We start from the raw sequence: 26,596 nt of genomic DNA, 5'->3' as shown, positions 1-26,596 counted from the left end.
TGCGTGTTAATTAGATATTTCTGTTAAAATATTGTATTCAATACTATTTCTAACACTCATAACCTATGCTCTCGAATTTTGTTAGAGAAAATGTCTGAAAAATAATTTCATTTATCAAGAATTATCTCTCTATGAGACGTTATTGTATAGTTATAATGGTCATAATAATGATTAATGAATAATGACTATATGATTCCAAGTATTGTTTTGCAGTACAAAATTTTTAGAATTTATGATTTATAAACATTTCAACATTTTCTAATATTTTCCTTTCTCCTTATCGCCAATAGTATCCTTCAACCCCAATCATATTTATAAATATTGTACGCGTGTTTTCTATGATGAAAAAAATTTTAAATATACCTTTATATTAAATCGTTACTACGATAATCGTAAAACATTAAAATGCTTAAATGTTGGTTCCCATCATATTCAAATCGAAGAAAAAAAACGATTATAGTCTTCATCGCCTTAACCGTTTTTTGTACTTATATTTTTTTTTCTTCCCTGCAGGAACAGTACCAGTTCTGCTATCAAGCGGCCCTCGAGTACTTGGGATCGTTCGACCAATACTCCGACTGAGACAGGCCAGACGTGTTCACCTACGCTGAGCACGCGGTTTGAGAAAATTACAAAAATACAATGTATTATACGTAATAATAAACATTATACGTATATTACGTTTATAACGCGCACGTGGACACCCGAAACGCCGCCGTCGCCGCCACATAGATTATTAATACTATTAAATTATTATTATTATTATTATTATTATTTTAGTCTGCTGTGTATATAGACTTATGTATTGTAATGTATATGTAAAATTATGTAATAGTGTTAATACGCACTCGCGCACAAGTTAGCGTGTTTGCTGCAGTGTGTCCGTCTGTTGTCGTAAAAATCTAGTCTCGAAACACATCACATTTACACACATCATATTATACTCATTCACACCACGATCGCACATTCACACACGCGTATATCGCGTTTTCGGGGGGGCTGTTAAATGCCTCCCCATACGCGTGCTTTTATTGATAATCGTCTAACACTGTTCAATGTGTGCAATATACGCGTGAACGCGGTCGACCGGTCCTTTTGTACTTAATAATAATATGTATTGTGATGTCTACTGTCGTTCTATATAAGTATAGGTTTTCTTGTTTTGTTTTGCTCGACTCGCGTAGCGACAGCGACGATGAACGACGACGATTTACCACCTCTCTTTCTCGACTTTTGGCGAAATCCCGGTTCGAACCCAAGTGCGGTGGCAATCACCCTAATATAATCTAATTAACGACTTTACCCCGCCGCGCGGAAGGATTCGCTACCGTACCGTTACGGTTTTATTTTAGCCACAAATCGTTTTATGTATAATTATATTCTATATTATACATATTTGTGTGTGTACTGTGAATGTATCGACATTTTTTCTAGGGATCGTGTGTATAGACCGAAATCATTCGTAACGTATAAATTTAGACAATTTTTAAACTCATAATATTATAATTTAGTGACTCGATATCGTTGTATAAAAAAAAAAAAATCCATCGACTGATGTATTTAAGGATAATACCTTTTTGTGTTCCACGGTTAATTTTATACTTATATATTATTATTATTATTTGTAATGTTATTATTATTACTATTATTATTATTTTTTACTTTTTTAACTTCTATTTAAGTTAGATTTTTTTTTATTATTATTATTAATCTGAGTTGGAGGTTACCGTTCTTCGTCCGACTTTTTTTTTTTTGTCCTTTTGTACCCGTCGTTTCTACTATTATTTTTATATGAATATTATTATTTATGATTTTTTTAATTATTTTTTTATTTTTTACTTTTATTTGTGTCCATCCCCTCTTACCACCTGGAGGATATTTTGACCGACAATGAACATCACTTTTGCGTTAAATATTTGTACTAATTTTTTTAATTTTTGTAAAAAAAACAAAAACAAAAAAAGACAATATATTACAAACGTGCCCGTCCTCGAGGATAAGCGTGTTAGCAGCATATTTCTAATCGAGTTTACATTGCTCGTACGTTTCTTCCCTCCCCCTTTTTTTTCTATTAACATTTCGGAGTCGCTCACGCTTAATCGAAAAACAATACAATCACTCTTGCAAACATTTGGCTTTTTCTACGCTTGTATAGGTATTAATAATATGTTATACACACAAATCGGTCGGTTGACCGAATAATCGTTTCGCCATATCATATTATATAATAATAATAATAATTAAAAAGAAGAAAAAAAAAGTTAAAATAAAAAAGATAATTGTTATCCTTGAGCAACATGTTTCCTTTTGTATATAGTATTTAATGATTAGAACACAATTATTATTAAAAATAATAAAATTGTATAAACAAATGAATGACATATTCTGCGAAGTGATTATTTAACATTGTTGACGATTTGATAGTTGAAATTGTATTGTAAAAAATATATTTGAAGGTAAAATTAATTAATAATAACTTGTATTTGTGTCACCAGCCAAAAGGTCCATTATTAGAATATCTAATTGATTAAATTGTTTATAGAAATATTAAAGAAATAAAGATAATATGGATTTGACAATTTTATTTATTTGTTTGCTTGATTTTACATTGTAGGTAAGTTGTCAACTGCTTAGACAAGATTGTCTTTCATAGCAAAAGTTCCTCTTTCCAAAAGAATTTTTGTTGCAACAATAAAAAGAAAAAAGACAAAAAACAAAAAAGTTGTGTTGAAATTGTATTTAATGTTTAAAAATATTTGAGTTGTACCATCAACATATAACCCGAAAGTAATTAAAAAAAAAAATTATGAACTTCATTGAGTATTAACTGATAATTTATAAAAAATCTTAAATTTATTAACGTTGTCTTGACCTAACCACAATTTATGTGAATTTTTTTTCATTAAAGCATCTCACTTCATATTATGGTTTTTCTAGTTTCAGGTGCATGGTGTAAAATTATGTATTCCATTAATTTATTTAACTATTATCTATATAATACTAACACAAGCATATTTAATGGTCAATAAATATGATAGTAGGTACCTATCAGAATAGAAGTTTTTCAGTTTTACAGATCATAATACATATTATGCAATATACATACTTGTCAAAATTACTTTTAAAGAACATTTCAAATATTAAAAAGTGACTATAGTTGGAAAACTAGCAAAAATTATTAATAAAAATAAAATTTAAGTAAGTACTGATGAAATTAAAAAAATAAGTTCTAATTTTAATTTTCAGTTTTAAATATAAGCACCAAAAATATTCTGAACAGATGTGTCGGCCTCTATACCTAAAGACATATAAAATTATCTTAATAAAGTATACTTTATTATTTATCTATATTAATTAATAATTATTATTAGTAATTCATTTTCTATTAGTACAACAGTATGTTTAACTCATATACCATTGTGTCCATTATTATATTATTAATATAAATATAATGTAATTGCTTTATAAGTCAATGGTGGTACTGTATATCGATTGTAAATAGATATATAAATATATATAAATAGCTCTTAAGCTAAGTTTAATGTTTTGAGAAAATTATTATACTTCTGAAATGATAATTAAGTACCACATATTAGAATATTTCAATAATATATTTTTTTTAAATACCTCATAACAAAAATCTTATTTAAACATCCAATTTTGTCAAAAACTTTAAATAATCATGAAAAAAAGTTACTTATAAGTTATAACTAAAATATTTTCTAATTAAATTTTAGTAAAAAAAAGACTGTAACATCATTATAAAACAAACAATTCATCGATCCACTTAGAATCTAAAGCATATCCCAGTGTACCGGATGGTAGCATGGTACACAGTACAACCAAATTTTTAAATAAAAGAAATGAATATTACACTAGAGTTCCCATATTATTCTGTTTATGTAAAAGAACGATAATATTTTATTATGCAGCCAAAAGTTGCCATGTATTATTTATTTATTAAATGTATACCTATTACCTATAGGTATATGAGAATGTGATCTTATAATTCGAAGATAATTAGATTTCCTAAAATTTGATAAAAAAAAAAAGATGGATTCGTATTGATGCAAACATTTAAGAATCATGTATTCGGTGGTGGTACAAGGAGACAAACAAATTCATCCTATTATCAAAAGCCCATTAATGGATGTGATTAATATATAGAAAACGCCCACTCTTGAGTCAGTGTCGAAGAGTTATATATTACATTTTCAACCTGACCATGTTAATGAGGCTCACAAAGAGCTGGTGTGCATCAACAAACGTCATTACTGACTTTTACTGAACCTGTTTCGTGCTGCCTAGTCACTAACAGTATGGGAAAACTAAATTACCACCGCACTTTATACAAGAATCAGTCGCACGAGTAAGTACCTACCTAACTTAATTCATAGTCGAAAATATTTAAATTGTCTCGTCATACGAAACTAAAGGTTTTAAAAACTTACAGCGTACATAAGGAATATAGATGGTATTATTTTAATACAATAAAAGACGTCGAGTTCTGTAAATTATTACTCTTTGATTTATTTGAAAAATGTATAATGTTAGTATAAGTGCTGTTTAGATAATAAATAATAATATAAAAACTGTGTATAAATATAAACTTTTGAAAAAAAAAAAACATAATATTAAATAAAATAATAATAATGTCGCTTCCCGCGTATAATTGAAAAATCATAGCAAACACGTCGTAAACGCAGCAGCAGCAGCAGTAGTAGGTACGCAGATGCATAATATCGTTCAGGACGTGTGCATTTTACTTTGAAAAAGCTGTCGTTTGTTACATATGCCTAGAGTTGCCGAACGATCCCAATCCTGACTGGGAAGCTCCTTTGTTGTATCCCATTTGCAGGTTGAGGTGACCTTCGGATGCTCTCAACTGGTCTTCGGTGAATTCTCTCTTGTTAGCGTCAGCCATTTTAGGTCCCAATGCCGGGCCCGTGTACTCTGGATGCTTTTGAGTCTGCAAAATACATGCAAATTACTCGTAATTATACCTATTTTGTCGTTGCCGTAAATCGGGGCAAATTTTTACCCACTGACGTTTTTATAGTGAGGGCAAAACAAAACGAACTATTTCTATAGATGTTCAAATTATTATTTCTCGATTATTACGTAAATAGGTTGACTAGTGCTAATGCACTTAATTGACGTTCGGTATTTAATCGATATTGTGATTATTATGATCACAAACTGTACTTAAACTATTCATAGAAAGTTAATTTAATATTCGAAATAAAATAACAAAATGTTAAGTAAAAAATTAAAATACAAGCGCAATCAGTATACGAAATAGCTATAATCCTTAAATTATAAATTTCGTTTTATGCATAGCTGTAGGCTCACTTTATAAACTATGCGTGTATGTGTGTATACTTACAATGCGAGCGAGGGCGTATAAGCAGAGCGTCACCTGCGGTATATTCCTACGTTCGAACAAATCGGCCGTCTGGAAAATCTCCTCTTCCGGTACACCGTACTTTTTGATGGCTGCTTGAAATCTATATGAAATATAATAATATAATTCGTAAAAATAACAAATACGATGGGACATTTTTAAAAAATTATTACCATAAAAATGAATATTTTTTTATTATAGAATCACCCTGTACAGCAACCGTCGTTAAAATATTTTTGTTTTTTTTTTTTTTAATAATTTCATTTGTTTTAAAAAAGTCTTATTTATATAATATACATAGCTTAAATACTCATTATGAATCATTTGCGATACTAAACAGTTCATATAACTGCTTTTCGTTTCTAGGAATAGATCATATATCTTATAAAAATATATATTTTTTTAATATTTTGGCAATTTAAAATAATAGCAACTATACATATACATTTTATACAAATTACTCAACGTTAATAGTTTACATATTTCGTAGTAATAACTTTAAATTATGTACCATGTATGTTTATCAGTCGTTGACAAATTCGCAGAAATTTTAAAACTGACGTTATAACTACGTTTTTATAAAAAAAAAAAATAATAATAAAAAAGTTTAGAGGACGCCATAACGTGTTGTCTCCGCCTTACAAACATACAAAAAAATTTTCGTTCAATAAAACAAATGTTGTAAGTTTAACTTAAATATAAGAGTAAAATGACCTATATTAAAATACTTAAGGATAAAAACATAATCATTTCTCGTCAAGTTTTTAAGGGTTTTAACGATTTTTTATTTTTATTAATTATAAACGTTTTTACATACTCTCATAACTTACATAACTTGCTTAAAAATATTGGTACTCATCAGTACAGAATAAATAAGTGACCCATCTACTTCGTTTTTTCTGGGGAAAAGTTCCATTTTTAAAAAATGAGAAAGTGCCCTCCCACCTTAAAGACTGATCAGTAGACAGAAAAATGTCACACCTTATTCAAAAAAAATCTCATAAACGTACTTCTTTAACACTGAAATTTTAAAACTATCATTAACTATTGAAAGAACTATAAAATATAGAAAATTTGAATGGTAATCAACTTTATAAACGGTGCCAACTACCAGATTGAAGTAGAATCCAAACATATACTTGTACTCTAATGTCTATAATTATATAGTTATTAATTTAGAGAAAATTAAGTCCGGGGCCACACATAGCGGTTGAGCCACAGCGGTCGAACGCGAACCGCGTATCACGGTTGAACCGCGTATGTGTGAATGCGAATCAGGCGGTTGCATTTAAAATCAAAAAATTTTAATTTTTTGAGCGGTTCAATCGCTATGTGTGGCCCCGGCCTAAAACAATCAAAACTAAATATATATGATTTGTTTTTAATTAGTTTTAATCGAACCCAACAAAACGCACAGTAAAAGTTCTCTTCATTTTGTAGTGAAAAATGTATAGATTCAAAATTAACAAGAAAACCCGAGTGATGGTTGTACTGCGATTTTTTCTCATGTAAAACGATTTTATAAACAATTTATGAACGGTGTGGCATCCTCTAAAGTCAATTCAACTAAACGCAATCGATCGGATATAATATGGTAATATGATATCACATGTATTATAATAATTTATAATATATATATTTTTTTAAATATTCTATTAAAACGTGACCTCCGCCGCCACGCAGTACATAATAATAATATATATCTGATGTTTACAAAAAACAACATACCTTTGAATGTTTTCCATCAACTGGAAGTTTGAACCCTTGGTTTGAATTTTTTTCACTGATCCGGGAGCAATCTTGTTGATGAGATTGCATAGCACGACGCCGTCCTTCAGATAATCTTCGTACGAGACGTTGCTGGGAATCGCCTCACCCAAAACATTACCGATCCAATCCAACATTTCTTTTTCTTGTTCCTTGTTCTTAATCTGCCAAAAAAAAAAAAAAAACGTTAATTCTTTAATGATATTTAAGTCTATAATGTACCCAGTACTCACGTAAACACTCGTATTTCAAAACAAATCATTTATCCTAAATGGTTAATGGTTATATACATGTACATTCGATTGTTTATAATAATTCTACATAACGAGTTCTATATTACTCATACGTTAAATATTTCTTATGGCAATTTATTTGATGATTTTTAGTTTCAATTTAAAAATCGTTTTCACGAATAAAAATGACATACAGTTATTCCGTAAATTATTCAATTTTTTTTTTTTTTTTATTGATATTATTAAAAAATAACTTGATTTTACCTAGTAAAATATTTTGAACTAAATTTGGCTTAAATGAAACTTGCCCAGCCTTGAACTAATATTATATATATATAAACTAGATAATAGATATATGTATTTTTTCATAGCGTCCTCGATCGTTTCGATTTAATGAGATTTTTTATTATTATTTGCGATTATACTTATTTTTAGACAACGCGCCGAGTATTATATTATTATACAACATACTATGAGCCCGTTAACGAAAACAGACTTTCGCTTTGCTTTTTTGGCGGTCGCCCAAAAGTTGATATGTATAATATTATATACACATATAAATTATGGTTTCTATGAAAAAAAAATAATAAAACGTATCATATATACATAATACAATATAATATGATATGCTTACATGATGAGCTACAACATTATCGGTCCAACCATTTTTTTCTACCTACAAATTATTAGTTTTACACGAAATCTCGAGATATTATAATTTATAATTTATAATATATATTAATTTTGAATTTTTTAGTAGACCAATAAGACACACAGAGACTAGTCAACATACCCTAGTCGCCAAGGGTAAACAGACAATTATTGGTTCACGAAATAATTTAATACTCGGTCCCCGCAGATTCTTTGTTGTACTATAGTTAAAAAGAAATCAGAATAACTTCAAAATTAAATACAAAATATTTTAAAACATAAATAAATGTAAAATAATATTAAAACATATACTTAGTTGGAGCAATATTTCATAAAAAATAAATACTTATAATAATATAAAATTTATATTTTTAATTATTTCGTTTAGATACGTCGCGCAAAGTTCAACTCGATTTTATTTCATATTATACACAGACAACAGAGGAAAATTAAATTTTTCTACATTCGTTTTTCATTATACACTGCATTGGCGCCAGTGGGTATGGTAATATTGCAAAACGCTCGTATAGATGACAATAATTCGAGATGCGTGATAATGGATTTATGGCGACGAGACGGTGGTGATTCACTGTGGCGCGCGACGAAGGAGGTGCGCCCGCCTTCAAGTCGCCACTACAGTATATAGTAAAAAGCGTTGTAAAAGAGGCGAACGGCGTAGGTACCTGCCCATAAAAAATATTATGTCGTTGTCGCAGTTATATACACACAACATCGTGTGCGTTTCGTGAAAATGTGACGATTTTACATTAAAATAACGTTTTATTAATATGTCTGATAATCGCGATACACTGTATTATATAATATATATATATGTAAACGTGAAAATACTAATTTATAGTAATTTTATAAGGCACGAGCGATGCACTGTGCGTTTGATTTGCAATAAGTGATATCGCCGTGTTGTGTAATGTTTTTTTTTTTTTATAGAAACGTGATTGCGTCCGATGATTATATTTAATATAGCAATAAGTCAGCGCCACACCATTCATCATACCGAAAATATTATCCACTGTACATCGTATATACTACTCCTCTAACCGAATTCGCGCAGAGTCCTATACACCGAGTGGCGCCGTTTGTCTGGCGCTGCAGAAAAGGTAGGTATGACTTGACTGATCCATTTCACATCGTTTTTATCACTATACTATATCACATAAAATACACCACAACAATTATGATACTTTGCCTCGCCTCTCACCACTAATTTCTCAACTCTTGACAGTTGCGGAATCGTCGATATTGATAAAATTTAATTTAATGGATTTTTATTTTTCAGATGAATGAAAACACCGTTTCTCGCCCACGGCGATATTATATAGCACAGTCGAGTATATATGAATGGTTGTAGTTGTCAGTAAATAATCGTGTGGTCTCGTCTCGCGGATATTTTTGACGTACATAAATAATTAGTTTACGCAAATCGTGATGCAAAAGCGGAAAGCTGCCACATCCATCCGCCATAAAAAAAAAATTGGCAAGTCCCCGAATTCGCAATGTATAATATACATATATATACAATAGATATGTATACGTATATTATATACCTACATCAGATTTTTCGGTGTTTAAACGGATTTTTTTTTCTCGTTATTATTCAAATGTAACGATTCGTTTTGGTCTTTTGATGTTGATGCGGGTGTGACATGGTGACGGTCGCAGAATTACCTCGATTTTCCGCAAAATAATTATATTATCCGCATAGAATGATACTTGCGAACGTGTTTCGGTGTGAATTTTTTATCGGTCGCGTGCGCCAGGGTGTTGACGTGTTTCGGAAGTCATTAAAACCTTTTCACCAAACTAAACTTTTGAAATATAATAGTTGTATTTTTAAACATGACTTCATCGCTTGTTTTACAGGGGGTGACAAAGTTTTTATTTTAACATAGCTATAATAATACCAAGAACGCATCGTGTTTTCAGTTACGACTTTCTGCATTAAATCTCAATAATGTATAACTTTCACAATTAATCGTATTTTCGTATACATACACCTTGTACTGTGTGGTGCATGGTTGATATTCAAAATGTTGTATTCTTTTTTCCACCTTTTTTCCAAATAAAAACATTTAATTTGCTATGTACCTAATGCGAATACAAATTTCAAATATATATAATAAAAGTTAAATTTAAAAATAGTTTGACTACTGCTAAACTATTTAATAAAAAAATAAACATATAAATAGGTACTTTAATCACTGCGGTAAAGCTGCGCGTTTCTCTATCTGTTAAGTTTATTGTATTATTTCATCTATCCGAGTGTTCCAATTGTAGAAATTAACTCGCGATTTAATTCTCCAAAAAAAAAAAAAAAAAAATGGGTAGCGTTATGTTTTTAGAATGTGACTTATAGTTTTGAAATATTTATATATTTATTTTATAATATACAATATTTAATATTAGATTAACTACTACAATATAATATTATAAATGTATGTATCAGAAAAGATATATTATCAGTATTATAAAAATACAACTTACAAGTAGTATTAATTTAAAATTAAATAATATTATGATACAGTATTTTTCACGTAACTAGCCAATATATAATATGCATTGTATCGATGTTCGAATTTAGTTTTATCGACAATAAAACCAAATACCTAAGCTCTTCAGTATGTTTTGTAAACATTTTCCAAGATGGGTTAGGTACAGTAAACAATTTGAGAATCTCCGATTTAGTTGTTATAAATCAATGGAATTACGTAATGTTGTTTTCAGGCCGACAGCTATTGTGCGATTTACCTGTTTGGATATATACCCGTGGCGAGCACATAAACTACCTTCCGTTCTCGTAATAATATAATATAATATATATACATGTACCTAATACCCACGTCTGTCAACAGTCGTGTATTGTCCCGTAGCCAAACAAATGCAGTTAACCATTGTATAATATAACAATATTATTATTATTTTCAAAACAAATGTACACACTATGTTAAACGATATTATAATATTACCAGTACTGTCGTCTCTCGGTAATCGTACCTCACACATCAAAAATATTTAAAAAAAAACTCCCCCCCATCAAACGCCTCAACACTTGATCGGCTTTTAATATCTCGAATTTCCCGACACGGCATCTCGAACTCATATCGAGATCTGCTGTATAGTTATAATAGGCGATAATCTTAACACGTGAATTCTTACCGGCATTTTTCCGCGTTAGTTCCGTCCGCCGCTGTGTATAATAATATTGTTATGAACCCTGCGCGACACTATCGTCTGGTTTTCTAGAACGTTTTCTAGTTTGCTTGGAATTTTAGACGTCCGGCGATAATTTCCTCGCGCACCTCACAACACTCAAGTCTATACGGCACGCTGTAATACACGACGATTAATACGAAATTCTAAGAGATGCTGTGAAAACGGATCGGAAGCTGAGACGCGTATGCCACCGGTCCCGCCAAGACTGGTCTTTATACGCAGGGCGTGTGCCCGCCAGCCGTCGCCCGTTTATTTTTAGACGCTGTTTAATTGCCCGTCGAGATCACGGTGGAGATGACTTCTCGGCAGAGCACTCGCGCCGTCAGTGATGTATAATAATAATAATAATAACCATGTATATGGAGTGATTCATTTATAACCGTCCACTCACTCATTTTCCGTGTAAATATCAAGTTCGCAACAACTTTAAAAGCAATTTGTAATATTTTAAATATTTGATATTTTCCACACAATCGTGTAAAGACAAGTAGATACCAATTCTCGGTAATACTTAAAAAAATAATAATAGGAATTGTCTAAAAAAAAATAATTGGGGTTTTCCCCTATTCCTGTCCCATCGTTTTATCTGAGCTTGAATTGAATTAACTTGTAAAATTTCGTCGCATTGAACTATCGAAGTGCAACAGAATAAAATAATATTATTAGAATAAATATCGCCGGATTTACGTAATTTTACAAAATATGGAAACAAATGAAGGAGAAAAATTTTTTTTCAATTCACAGTTTTTTAATTATCTATTCAAACTATATAATAATAATAATATAAGATACATTCCATTTTGATCAATGTAGTCTGTAATAAACGGATCACTCGTAATTCGGCGAAAAGTGTTATTAATTTTTATTATAATAATAGCATTATGGCGAGTAGTGTATTATAATAATACAATGAAATAGTAGAATAGAAAAAGTTGGTTTATTCAATTTAACAGGCATATGAGACATAAGTCATTTCATTTGTCCTACATGTTATAGGAAAACAAAGAAAATTTTATTTGGCACAATTCTTATGTTTGTGGTATACCTATTTGATACATTTTCGTGTAAAACAGAAATTGTACCGTTTTAAAGATAATATTTTGTATCCATTATAAAAAACACAAATTAGAACAATAAGTGTCACTTGGCTCTTACAGTTTACTGTCTGTGGTTTATTCAACACACACTATACACAATGAGAGACGTCCATCTACATCAAAACAAACAAACTCACTAACGCGCAAAACACTTGCGTCACGCCGTCACCTATGAAAAAAAATGCTATTTTTTTCTTTCCTCCTCCTTAGCCGAGTTCGTATACTACATGACGACCGTTGGACACATATAAGTATAAACACGATAATAATTTTATGTGTTAGACATAAAATATTATATTTAATAAACGGTACAAGAAATGCAATTGGCCAGCGTTTTGGCACCCACCAATACCTGTGGATTCGGACGATTTGATGAAATTGTATAATTAATAAATATGTACGTGTAACATAAATTTCACGGATGAATGAAATAATATTAGCCGACGAATACGGTCTATAATGTAAACAATTTCCTCCCAAGAATCGTCGCCAAAAACGCCTTCAAGTATATCGACGACAATGTTTTTGATAGTCTTAAAAACAACACAACATAATATATTAGGTATACATTATAATATACAGGACTCTATTTATCATTTTATATTCTATGCTCATTTGTTATTTATATGTGTTAAATGTTAATCCAATCACAACTAACCAATCACTGGACAACTTTTTTGATATTTTCTTCACAAGATATTAAAGGTATACTTGAGTGCCGAAAGATACGAACTCGACTTGTGTTTTTAAAGGTAAATGTTTATATGGAAGTTAAAAGTAAATATATGTGTAAATTGAGTATCTGCGACAACATTTAATTTTTTTAATTATTTAGTTACATCATGCCCGTCATATTTTAATATCTACTGCCGTCCTGATGCAAAGGAAACCAAGTTATCACCATAAATAACGATCAACAGATAAATAACAAAATTTTCAAAAATAAACAAACTTGAATCTCGGTCGGAGGTCGTTAAACTCTTAAGTAATTCAATATTTAATTAATTTTTAAATCGTTTAATAATGTTTCTATAATTCTATATTAACGATCCCAATTATTTGGATTATTTTTTGATTAGAAAAATATAAAACAATAAAACAAAAACAGGTGCCAAATGAATACGACGATTTTAAAGAATACAAATAAAAAGGCTTAAATATGACATTTTGATGAGGATGACAACCGAACGAAATACACAACTATATTCGATTTTAATGTGCCATCTAAATCTAGAAAATATTAATCAAACGAATAGTGTTCTTTACACCATTAAAGTATGATTACATCTCTTTTAATAAACATACTATAATATATTACGCTGCACAAACAAAATATGGTATATAATATAATGTTATTTTTAGGATAAAAAATAGAAATAATTAATTCAAATAAAAATATCCAATTTTATAATAATTTATAGTCCGATACTGTTCGATTAACTATACACAATTGGTAAAATGATATAGTCCTCTACATGGAACATGATAGACATAACGTCCGAAAAAGGGTAATTTTAAAAATAGGATGCACATCGAAAGTATGTAGATGTAATATTTTCGTCTCTCCTAGTGTTTAATTTAGGACAAAATAATGTCGTTAGCACAAGTGGAATATATATCTGGTAGCGGATGGCAGTCAGTTCCAGTCGGTTAAGAATAGACGCCGAATAATAACGTCTTGGGTCGTGGAATATGTTATACACTTATATGATATTATAATATACGTTGGAAAAAAATGTATAGAAATTGATAAACTTTATTATTTAAGAGTATAAGACTATATATTAATCATGTTTCGTCATTAATACGATTTAAAATTGTTTTCTGTCAAGATAAAAACCAGTTGGGCATGCAGGGCTGTTGTCCTCGAGATTTTACAAAACTATACATTTTAAAAATCACTTAATTCCAATTATTTCTACAGTTTATTTGAATTATTCAAAAATAATTATCATTATTCATTAAATTATGAAAATTTAAGTACACAAAGCGTACCTATAATTTTCAAGAAAGGCATGAGAAGGCAATAGCGTCATGAATTGCGTCGATTCGAAAATATATTAATTAAGGTTTCTATAAATATATTATATTTATCAATTTTACGCCGGTAAGTATAATACATGCAATATTAATATAGATACCACATCGAACACATGGGTCATATCGATTACTGTAATCTGAACCGGGTGAACCATTTAACGTAAGACAGTTATTATTTTTCTACATAATTTTTAAGTCATTATCAACATCTTTTAAGAGGACATCGACAAATAAAAATCGAATTTCAAATTTAAGCACAATAAGTTATTAAGTTATAACAGGGGTTATAACTAATTAACACTACATGGCTGAAATTTAGTTTTTATTAATCGAAATACTTTAAATAATATTATCGTTTCAAGTCCCTTAACGAGTTGTTCTAATAAATATAAAATATAGGTCTATACGGTCTATAATAATTATATACAATTATAACAATTTAACTTTAAAAATTTTAAAAATGTACACTTCCTCAGATATAGTATTAAAATATGTACCAAATTTCAGAATCAGGAGTGTAATAGAGTAATAGACTACTTGGCTGTGGGTGGCTTACACAAGCACAAGCACATATACACACACAAACAATGCCTTTCATTAACATAGATAAATATAATTGCAGCTAAAACAAAAAAAACAAATTTAAAGTTTTGTATCATATAGTGTAATCACCATTTTCCTGTTTACGAATTCAATAATTGTTAATACAATGAGATAACATGCGAATTGTATATACAGTCGTAAGTGTCAATCGATGTTTCCTTTAGAAAAAACAAACAAAATATAGGAACAGTGCCAAAAACATTTTCACAATTAACCTAAATTATTGCGACTGTAATATTATACAAAAATTATTCACTGTGTCGTACAAATGACTCTCTTGAATAAAAATACGACTTCACAAAAAACGATATTTTATAAGACCAGATTTTAAACAAGTAAAGTGTAAAAGCACACTCGACAAGACGGCGTTAATTGCGAGTTACGAGAGACACTAATTAACCGAATTAATATATACATGTATGTATATAGGCAATAAACAATAACGCTTTTAATCGAAATACGAAATGCGTTAAAAATTTCTCATTTAGTATTTTCATTACTGACAAACACGCGATCTACAGTGCTGATGCGTATAACGAAATAAGATAACATAACTATTAATAAAACAATGTAGATAATACCAAACTTACACAAATGTACACAAAATTTACTTTATTGATAGTTGACACACACAAAATGGGGTAAGGACCAATATAAAATATCGTTAAATACAATTTGTTTTTAATTTTTCTCGACATATCATTGTGATTTTGCACTAATCCATTGTAACACGGCAACGAATCGTGACGGACGTAGGTAATAAATAAATTTAAAATTATTATCAAGTATAATAAACTTGACTTTCACAATTATACGAGATACCGGTTTAAAAGTTATTTTTAATTCGCAAATATGAATAAAAAATCAAATATTAATGAAAACAAAGTAAAAACACGCTGAGATAACACCCATTCATGCTTTAAATTTTTGAAATCATAAATTTAAAATAATTCAGTAGGATTTTTTTAAGCGTAGAGCAACACAGGCGAACTTTGGCAAACACCTCATTATAAAATATAGTACTAATGGGATTTACGTGTACACGAAACGTTTGAGAATGGCCAACCCGTTTAAAATAAATAGGGTTCTTCGATTAAACTACGAAAATTAATTATATTTTAACATCTATACGTCTTAATGATATATTAATCTTAGATAAATGCTTATTTAATTCTTCTAAAGGTCACGCCGACGTCTGGATACTATCATTATTTTATCATTCGAACTCCTAATCGTTTTTAATAAAATATTTCTTAAACTATTTCGATAAATCGATATACTAAGTAACACCTGCACGGCTGCACACTACTTTAGAAGAGGCCTTTAGAAGAAGGCCTCGAGCCTACACATTAAATATTTTTACTAAACTTTGCATTTATTAATTGATCTCAAAAATGCTTTTTTTCATACTATTATGTGAGTTGTATTTTGTGCATAAATTATTATTATACCCCAAGTCCCAACATCGTACATACATAATACCGATTAGTTAGACTAAAATGTAATACTTAATTACCTTAGACATAAATATTTCAAAAATGTAACATTACAGAACAAGAAAATAATTAAATATATACTCATAAATGTTCAATAATATGCAGTCATATAAAGATTTATTGAATATACATTAACGCTTTAGAACGTTTTGAAAAATTTAAAAACTCTAATATCATTCGTAGATACATTATTTTATGTTAAATAATCTATAACTAATTTATCTATTTATTTTAAAACTATATTAATTATAACTAGCCTTTGTTGGTTAGTATAATTTATAAACAAAATTAAAAATATTTAAAATTTTTATATTTGTGAAAAATGTAAAACATAATATGCAATATGCATACAAAACATAAAACATAAAATAATTCAGTTACTCATTCATTTATTTATTTATTTTTTAAATAATAATAAATTGATAACCATAATAATAAATTAAGACACAGGAATACAGTATAATATAACTTACTAATATTAAAACCATGTTGAAATGTATTATAGTGGTATAGCGGTTTTATTTATAAGAATATTAATAATTATTACTAATGTATTATATATTATTATTTATTAATTATTTTGTATTAGTATGATATTTTACATCCAATATTAAGTCAATATAAATTATACAGTTAACATAATATTCTTATTTCTCATTAATCAGGATTGAACTAAATACCTAAGAAGTAATAACTAATATTTTTTGATGTATGTATGTTACTACACATCATTTCAAAAAAAAAAAAAGAATCAAATACCCTGATAATTTAATTTATGTATTACAACAAATGTAGCAAAATTCTCCAATTCCATAGAGATTAGGTTTAAAAAAACTATTTTACGCGCTTTTAGTACTATAGTATAAAATATTAATCTACATATTTACAAATCTTCACCCAGGTTAACCAATAAGATTAAGAGTAGAAGTTGTAATTAATATCGAAATAAATATCTAATCTAATCAGTTTCCGTGGATTATTGTTTTTTCTCAAAATTATTATTGGACAAGAAATTATAGATTAATTATAATAATAGGTGATTGTTCTTAAAGTAATCATTCCTAAATTAGGAATTGAAAATAAGTAACAATTATAACTTAAACAAATACATTTTTCCTATTAATATTAAGTACTTTGGTAGGTACTTGTCACTTCTCAATTGTCTCGACAGGGTGCCAGTTAGTTAGAGTGTTATCTATACTACCAATTCATAGATACATATTTTAGAAATAAATTACTAAATATTTTTACTTAAAATATTAATCTTACACTTCAACTAACTTAATTTTCACGGCATAGATTTAAAGTTAACTATTATTATAATTCTATAGTAATTTTACCAGTCACTACCAACAGTGAGACTTACACATTTAAATAAGAATTAAATAATAAAAAGTAATACTTTGTATATCTTTGTAACCAATTTATTTTTGAAATATGCGATCATTATATTATTTACATTTACTTATTTATAAAAAAATACGTAATAATATGTTATCTTTTTTTTAATACTTAGTTTTATATTACACCATATGTTACAAATAAGTTAATACAATAAGTGAATTTGATGATTGATGGAAGAGAAATAAGTAAAAAAAAAATGACAAGAGTGACTGAACGAAGAGTCCTCTCATTGAAGAATCATCTACATGATTGAGTAATTATTACTATATATAATATATTTAAATCAAATTAATTGTATTTACAACAATAAATACTGAGTCAGTTAGTACTTAACAATTGAGATAAATAGTAACTATTATTATTTATTACCAATAATATTTGACATGTATTAGTGTTTAAACATAGGTACTTAATCATTATGACGCATTAAAATTCTATTTTTCTTTCAAAATACCTAGATTATTTTAATTTTATTTGGTTTTGCAGTAGATCTCAAATGTTTTCGGTTATGTATCAATTAATTTGCTTAAAAATCTAGGGCACATCAAAAACTAAAAATATCAATTTTGAACAAAACAAAGTGATAAATCATGATAATCATTATTCATTAATCATAATGCGGAACAATAGAACTAGGTAATAATATCAAATTTGATTGTACTGCGGAGTCGCCAAATCACTCGCTCAACCTTAAGGCTCCACAGAGTAGGTACAATGTGAGAACACTTAAATTTAACAAGTATAAAAAGTTTAACTTCATTTATTAAACTGAATCGATTTATTTTTATACGAATTAGAAATGCTGAATGATTTGCTACCAATTTTCCCGATAATTTATAGTCCGTATACCTATCGTTAATAAATTCCGAAAAATACATTTTCTTCCAAACAAGTCCGATTACTTATTCTTTTGACTTTCCTACTTTAAGATTAAAAAAATAGTATCTACAAAATGTTTAAATTTTATTTTATATTGTTTTTAAAAAAAAAAAAACTATGACTTACTCTTCTATTAGATACATCTCATCGACGTTCGGCCAAACTCTTCAAATAAACCATTTAGATTAATTATATAATTAATCATACAATTTTGGCATTGATATTTGTGTGTAACCAAATTCTTAAAAGAAAACTCAGTTTTTTTCTTTGTTTTTGTATACTTAATAAATGTTACTTAAATAAATTTATGTATCCTACATTCCTACCCAACAAGACGTATCAATAAATATTAATAGTGATTTACCACAGATATAGATATTAAACTAGATTGCTAAATTCCTTATACCAAACACTTAAACGTTTAAATCCACACATCCGCCATTACTAGTAGGTCATTTGTATCTTTTATGTTATAACTTATAAGTAAAAATGATAACACAATTTCTCATTAATTTATCTAAGACAATAAATGTTTTACAATTTTTAAAATTTCATAATGTCTTTTGTTCGTGACATATGGTAACGTTGTAATGTTATTTAAGGTAATGTTAAATAATTTATAGTTCTATTGAATAATGTTATGTTATGCTTATAATTTATATATTACTATATAAATTAGATACCCAAGTGTATTATAATACTATTCAGTAAATACCATTTTATTACCAATTATATAATTATTACCTATTTGTTAATAATTCAATTTAGGTATATTTAATAAAATATTTTCTTAACTAGGTAATAGGTGTATAGGTATTTTAACAGATTAAAACAATTTACATAATATAAAAAAATTAATACTTTTACAATTTTACATGTTGTAAAATAAAATAGTTTTATGGAGCTTTTGTCTTTTGCCAGCCACCTTTATTATTGAATAAGTTAATATTTTGCTATAAGAGTGTAATCTTATATTTAAATATATTTGTGTAAAATTAAGTTGATTAATTTCATTTTATTAGGTCTTCAGTCTTGCAATGTATGTCTGTTACTATCTATACTTTTAGGAGAAAGAGTTGACAATAATGCTAATGTATTTTGAACCCAGAGGATTATTTTAGTATCTATATTCTTACTTCTTAAACAATTATTGCAGTTTATCAGAAACTACAGACTGAAAGTATGTCAGTGATTTTGATTGAAAACACTTTCCGATACTGATTCTAAGCCTCCTCTGGTTCTTCATCCTTGCGAGAGTTTTGAATGATTCATTCTCTATAGTACAGTATGTATGATCATGCACATTTGAATCATCTATCACAGCTTTAATGCATTTTTCACAAGTAAATACTGGTAATATTTCTTTTATTACATATCCTGCTATTATAATAAAGTACATTGTCTATAAATTAATTTAATATTAGATTATTGAAATATTTGATATTAATTGTACCTGTTCCTCATTTTCTAGTTCATTTTCATTTTTTTTTTAACTTCTGTTTTAATGAAAACAAAGAATCTTCACGAGAAGTCAATAACAAACAATTGTCGTTGATTGTTTGATTGAAATATGCAGTAAAGTACTTCTTAAAACAGTTAAAGCATACCTACCTTAACTGTAGACAGGATTATCATTATGTCCAAAACGTCTTCTTGCATGATCAAAAAACAACTCAATAGCATCTTAACTTAATAAAGTAACAAGTAATTTCTTGATTGTTTAAAATTTTAAATCATACATTTAAAGATTTGTATATTTAATAAATATTATATTAAAAATTGGATTTTTGAAGATACACTATCATAATTTATTGTGAGTTGTGACAAAAATAAATACCAATGACAAAAAAAATTACATTTCAAATATTTTCAACAAGAATTGAAATTTTGGTGGGATTTTACCATGCATTTGACCAACTCGAAATGACTGATAATAACTTCACAACATATATCATCACTAGTTAGCTATCTAGTTTATTTTCTATATCTGTGTGATTTACTCATTAATTTTACTTTGAAAATTACTGTCTAGTATTTAATCTAATACTACATGTCACGTTTTTCTAGCTATTATTATATTTTCTATAATACAACATTACTTTTGATTATTTCAACGAAAAAAAAATATCTGTTGGAACTTAGGTATAATGACTATACCTACCTACTCACAAACCACCGAAGTGATCACATTAAGTCATTATATATTATTACACTGTAGGTAATGAAAATTAGTTGATTCGTTTTTTAAACGTAACTTAAGAAACAAATAGAATAAATCACTCACTGCTCGTTGTATCCTATTTAATTTCCATTGACGGAATCGCTTCTTCGATTCCAATCGTTGGATTTCCCTTGCTTCAATGTCCTTGCGTACCGCATACGATAGATGGGCTTTCTGGACCGGAGTCAAGTGGCTGAGCGCGAATAATTTTAAAAAGTTGAATCTCGCTTTCATCTCAACCAAAAAATATTAAATAATATTATGAACAATCTTATCTGTATTACACGGTAAAAGAGCTCGCAACGGCGGTGAGGTCCGCTTGTACGTCCGACACCCCAACACTCCGACACTGTACTAATACAAGTCTGTAAATTGCAGGTACGCGCATCGCACACCGAAGACCGAACAAAAATATTTATAAATAATATAATATTATTATCCGTAAAATTTCCGTATTTCAACGGTCTGTTGTCGACTGTCGAAACCTCGTTGGGAAATCCAAATGGTCTATGAATCTGGAATGCCAAAATAACCGATAACTCGAATAGAATTACTACCAATCGCACGAACCGGTTCGGTCCATCGTTTATAAGTTATGGTACAGAAGTAGTAGGAAGCGTATTTTCCTAAAACAAATTATTTTTACGTCGCCGTAGTCCGAGTTGATCTTATGCATTTGTTAGAATGACTTATCAGAACCGCGACCCACGAGTGTTCAAAATAAAATTCTGAGATATAAAATCATTACCTAAATCGCAATAATAATTGCCGTCATAGCGACGCTTTGTACATAAATCATGAATTCGTGAAAATCTTAATTATCGTATTTACGTTTGTCCGATACCACTCCAATGTGTTTGTGTCGTACTGTCGCGTGTGTTTAGGGTGTACGGTATACTGTTTTGAAGCACACCTAAACGGTTATACACATAAAATATAAAAAAAATTATGATATCGGTCAACCGCCGACCGTTTGATGAAAATTGAAAAGTATTTACCCAACCTCACCAGCCACCACACCGATTAATATTTAAGCAATGTTAAATCGATTGCAAAACATTGTTTTAAAAGAAAAAATATATAAACAATGCGTTATAGCCTATAGGCACCGTGCCATGTACCATTAATCATGATGTTCAATATGTTTTACATTATTAATTAATTTAGAAATAAACGTCAATGGTAAAATACTAAATGCATGTAGGTATTTTGAAATCGTAATTTATTTTTTTCATTTTGGAACCGACGGCTCTGCAGAATTTTAAATCGTAATTATATAGGCATATTAATATATTATGTAATATGTAGTATTTAAACTGTAAATATTTATTAATTTTGAAAAAATAACCATTTTTACATATTAATATTTATTGAAAAATTAAATTTATTTTAATAATATTATTCTTAAATTATTGTACCTTTATGTAAAATGTAAATATGTGATTATTATGATAGAGATAATAAGCTATTAAATATTAATTGTTGCGATCTGATATTTATTGATAAATAAATTTTTTTGTAGTGATCGGAACGGATGCAATTCGACACTTTGACCTTAACCAGGCAAAAACTATATTAAATCGAATTAAATTTGACGGATGATGCCGACAGATACTGCCTACGTCACCAACGCACCGTTTATGATCGACGAGGATTTAGTACCGTACTGCACCTAAATAATAATAATAATAATATGATACGTCTGAAAAAATAACGGACGCGCAAGCAAGTAAAATATGAAATATAACGATGACGAGACTTACCCATTATTTTTTCAGCACAATATGTAAATAATAACAGTGGCAATAAAATTAACAATTACGACTCGAAGAAAACGAAAAAAAATTTTACGACACATCACTATCACTAAGTAATGCAAATATTTTTTTTGTTACTTATACTCAACAGAGTACAGACAACACGACTCGAAAGTCTAGAGGGGATATTATAGTATTATATAGTGTGTACATTATTCTAGAAATTTATGAATTGCTTTACTTCTGTTTCTATCTAATAATTTTACAGGAAATGCAAACACAAACATTGAAACATGCAAGTATTACTCTCGAGAAAATAATGAATTGTTTTTAAAATATTGTAATACATCTCGTTGTACTCGGTGTTCAATCTATTACATTATGTTGGTTATATATTATTATGAATATTTATGATATTATTCCAATCAGAATTGTTAAACATTTATTATTTATACTCCTCTATATAGTTAACACCGTTAGTAATAGTGTGATATTGTCTATGAGTATACTATCCGTCTATTTTAGTATTTTTATTAATAATTATAATTGTTTTTACTCTCAGTGATTAGAAAATAAAATACCCCAAATTTCTTCTTTAGATTACTCATAATTATCAATAATATTCTTTTCAATTAAAATAAAACACACCAATATAAATTGTAGATTTTAACGACAATCAATCGTTCTTCTACGAAACTTTTGCAAACGATTATACAATTTATTGACAAAACCATAATAATGTTTTATTGTTTTAAGTGCCAACCAGATGGATGGAAATATCAAATAATGAATAATCTCGAGTTGGATCCTGAACTCCCGTCTCCCGAAGTATTTTATCAAATATACCAAATATACATGACTACATGAGTGATGAGTTGGGTCTAACCTATTGATTAGCGTTATCCAAAAGACACCACCGACTAGAAAGTCTCCCAAAAATTTTGGTTTTTGATACATAAAGCTCATAAAGGTAAAAATTATTAAAATATGAAATCAGCATTTTTTTTTTTTTTTACTTTTATTATAAAATTATAAAATTAAATGTATAATAACATAATATTATCGTAAAATTAATTTGATTTAAGTTAAGAGGACGCCTTACCCACGTGTGTTGTCTCTTTCTTACAAGACATATACATTACATAGCAAATTTACGCTCAGCAGATCACGTTTAGCTTAGTTAGTTTAAAAATTAAAGTGATTAAACCTATTATGAAACTTGAAAGTGAAAACATTATCTGTGTTCGTATGTTAGTTTTTTACGATTATTCAGATTTTAAGTGAATAATGAGCATTTTTAATTTACGCTATACTATATACGCAAAACTTGCTAAAAAATTGAATAATCATAAAAAACTTATACACGAACACAGATAATGTTCTTCTAACGTGATCTGCTGAGCGCAAATTTGATATTCTACGTACTTGTAAGACGGAGATAACACATGCGGATATGGCGTCCTCTTAAAATGTGCCTAAAATAGCTTAAAAAAATGATAACTGTCCAGTTACGTCACTCGCTATCAAGATAACCACGAACTCTCATATTACCGTGAACTCAATTCGAGTATTATCAAATAACATCGTGAACCCAATTCATGCTTAACCTAAGCGATCCAACTCACGTTTTTCCGAAATAATTTACTCTATCCTAGGGTACACCGGGACATGTCACCAGTTTATGACTTAGGTCCCGGTCGTCCCATTAGACCTCCCAAAGTCCCGGTTAAGACTTAATCGATAAGTGTAAGTAAAAAAGTACCAAAAATTATAAATTATATTTTTAAATTTATGTTCTAAATTCTATAATAAAATAATGTGTGAAAATGTCAGAAAAATATAAATTATAAATAATTAATAATTAATCAAATATTTTAATATAATCATTAATTTATTTTCAATCTATTTCTATAATCATTTACATTTAAACTAAAATTCAAAAAATTCTGTAAAATAAGTATGTAACCATGTGGTTATTGTATTAACTAAATTCAATGCTATTATTATTAATTTCTATATAATACATATATATAACAATATTACATAGTGTTCTACATTTTATGATTTAAAAGTAGGTTGTTGAAATTATCAGTACTTAAACTTTTATGGCAACCCTACTCTATTCTCCCAACATATAATATCCATTTGAACAAACATTTTGTTTTACTTCTTCTGCGTTTAGAGTTAAAATTAATTTTTGTGGTTCAATTGTTCAAAATAAATCAATATATTCTGGAGTATTTGAGTATACAGTATAGACCATCATAGTTGGTATAACCCTGTTATTATAAATTTAACTCAAATAACATTTGTACCGATATCTGATACCCGTCTAATCCTAAGAAAATATACCTTTTGGTGCAATGAAGGAGTGATCAATATTTTTATTTAACTAAACAAAACTAAATAATTTTATACTGGATGAGTACATTTTCTAATGTATTCTTAAAACTACATACCAACTTTTTATTTTTGTCAAAAACACTAGGCCTCAGCGGTGCCCGATTAGGTTATTTATCAAGTAAAAGTTAAAAATTAAAAAGGCATTCGCTTAAACACTATTTTATGGATATCGTGGGTTATCAGTCATTATCATTTTTATTATCAGCTGCTATGGTCCATGTTTATTATACTCTGGGTAGTAGATACCAAATTTTACTTTAGTGCCAATTGAAGAAGAAACCATTCACAAATTTAACGACTAGTCATCAAAAAATTTGTCCGTTCTGTTGCATGTTTATCAAACAAGTATATAATTGAGGATTGAGCAAGCAGACATAAAGGCGGAACAAATGAAACGATAGTACCTACTATTATTTTAATCGGGTTACCTGACCATACCTTAAAATTTACACCACTTTATTATTAGTTAAACTAAAAATGTATAGTAAAATAATAAAAATAAAAATGTTTACTTTTTAAGCTAGAAATGAGCTTCATATTTTGTTTAAAAATTAATAATTAAAATATCAAACGTATCTACTGCCCTGAATAGATTCTTTTTTTTTTATATTGCCCGTATTTTCTAGATGGATCGTCTCCCTTGCAGGCATTATTACTTTTCTATATGGGGCCCATTGCTATCATCTCGTAGTCAACAAGATTCTGACTTTCATTTAATTACTTCTTTTCTCAATGTCATTTATTTATAGAAGTATGTCTGATCATCTTTTATAACATAACTTCCGTGTTTTATCCGTTATCCCTAAAAATCAATTAATTTTTTCGTGTACGTACCTAACTATCAACTACTTATAATATAAAATTCATAGGTATTTTAACAGTCATTTGTGTAAATTTAATTTCAATATAATTAAATTAATTGTGTTAGCTAGAACTTTAGAAATACTCACCATGTTATTACCTAGTATATTATATTATTATCTAATTGTATTAAGTTGTATCTTGTATCGTTGAGTACCATCAATTTACAACCATAAGTTATACATAATATAATACATTTATCTGTCTTGCCTTGCGATTTAAATATTTTTTTTTTTACATATTAATACCTAATAAGTAAAGTTATTTATTGCAATGCGGCTGTAATAAGCGATATTTATGAGTTTCCAAAATTGCCGTTTGAAGTTTATTAATAAAACTAAATTATTTTCCCATCGATTCGTATAAATAACAATTTTTCGTTATCATATTTCGATTATTTTCTCTTCCTAGTCCACAGTTGAGAAAACAAATTAAATTATGCTACATATAATCCCATCGTAAATAAAATATAATATTTTGTATGTATCGAAAAGTTTCACAAAATGCCTAATATGATATTAATAGTATACGATGATTTAGATATTAATA

General features: G+C 28.4%; 2 protein-coding genes and 1 long non-coding RNA gene across 9 annotated transcripts in view; 1 reads left to right on the top strand and 2 right to left on the bottom strand.

Moving 5' to 3' along the window:
• Positions 1 to 2,584, top strand: part of LOC114122327 (tyrosine-protein phosphatase Lar) — a 150,974-nt gene extending 148,390 nt beyond the window's left edge. For all 6 annotated transcript variants that reach the window (XM_050204839.1, XM_050204841.1, XM_050204838.1 and 3 more), the window contains one exon: positions 514 to 2,584. In XM_050204839.1, coding sequence (XP_050060796.1) covers positions 514 to 582 — 69 coding nt within the window. In that variant the 3' untranslated portion in view covers positions 583 to 2,584. The remainder of the gene's footprint in view (positions 1 to 513) is intronic.
• Positions 2,585 to 4,505: 1,921 nt separating this feature from the next.
• LOC114122328 (myophilin) lies at positions 4,506 to 21,389 on the bottom strand. 2 transcript variants are annotated; one of them, XM_050203578.1, is made up of 4 exons: positions 21,090 to 21,389; positions 7,133 to 7,335; positions 5,387 to 5,507; positions 4,506 to 4,969 (listed from the first exon to the last, which is right to left on the bottom strand). In XM_050203578.1, the coding sequence occupies exons 1-4, from the start codon at positions 21,258 to 21,260 to the stop codon at positions 4,787 to 4,789; spliced, it is 678 nt and encodes a 225-aa protein (XP_050059535.1). In that variant the 5' UTR covers positions 21,261 to 21,389; the 3' UTR covers positions 4,506 to 4,786. The 2 variants fall into 2 exon arrangements, with proteins under 2 accessions (XP_050059535.1, XP_050059536.1); XM_050203579.1 differs by lacking the exon at positions 21,090 to 21,389 and adding an exon at positions 11,230 to 11,495.
• Positions 19,718 to 21,083, bottom strand: LOC126550946 (uncharacterized). The gene is made up of 3 exons (XR_007604993.1): positions 20,259 to 21,083; positions 19,942 to 20,185; positions 19,718 to 19,865 (listed from the first exon to the last, which is right to left on the bottom strand). It is a non-coding gene; the product is annotated as an uncharacterized LOC126550946 (long non-coding RNA).
• Positions 21,390 to 26,596: the final 5,207 nt, after the last annotated feature.

Source organism: Aphis gossypii, chromosome 3, assembly GCF_020184175.1.
Source record: "Aphis gossypii isolate Hap1 chromosome 3, ASM2018417v2, whole genome shotgun sequence".
Taxonomy (NCBI): Eukaryota; Metazoa; Arthropoda; class Insecta; order Hemiptera; family Aphididae; genus Aphis; species Aphis gossypii.
This window is presented reverse-complemented; position numbering and strand designations above follow the sequence as displayed.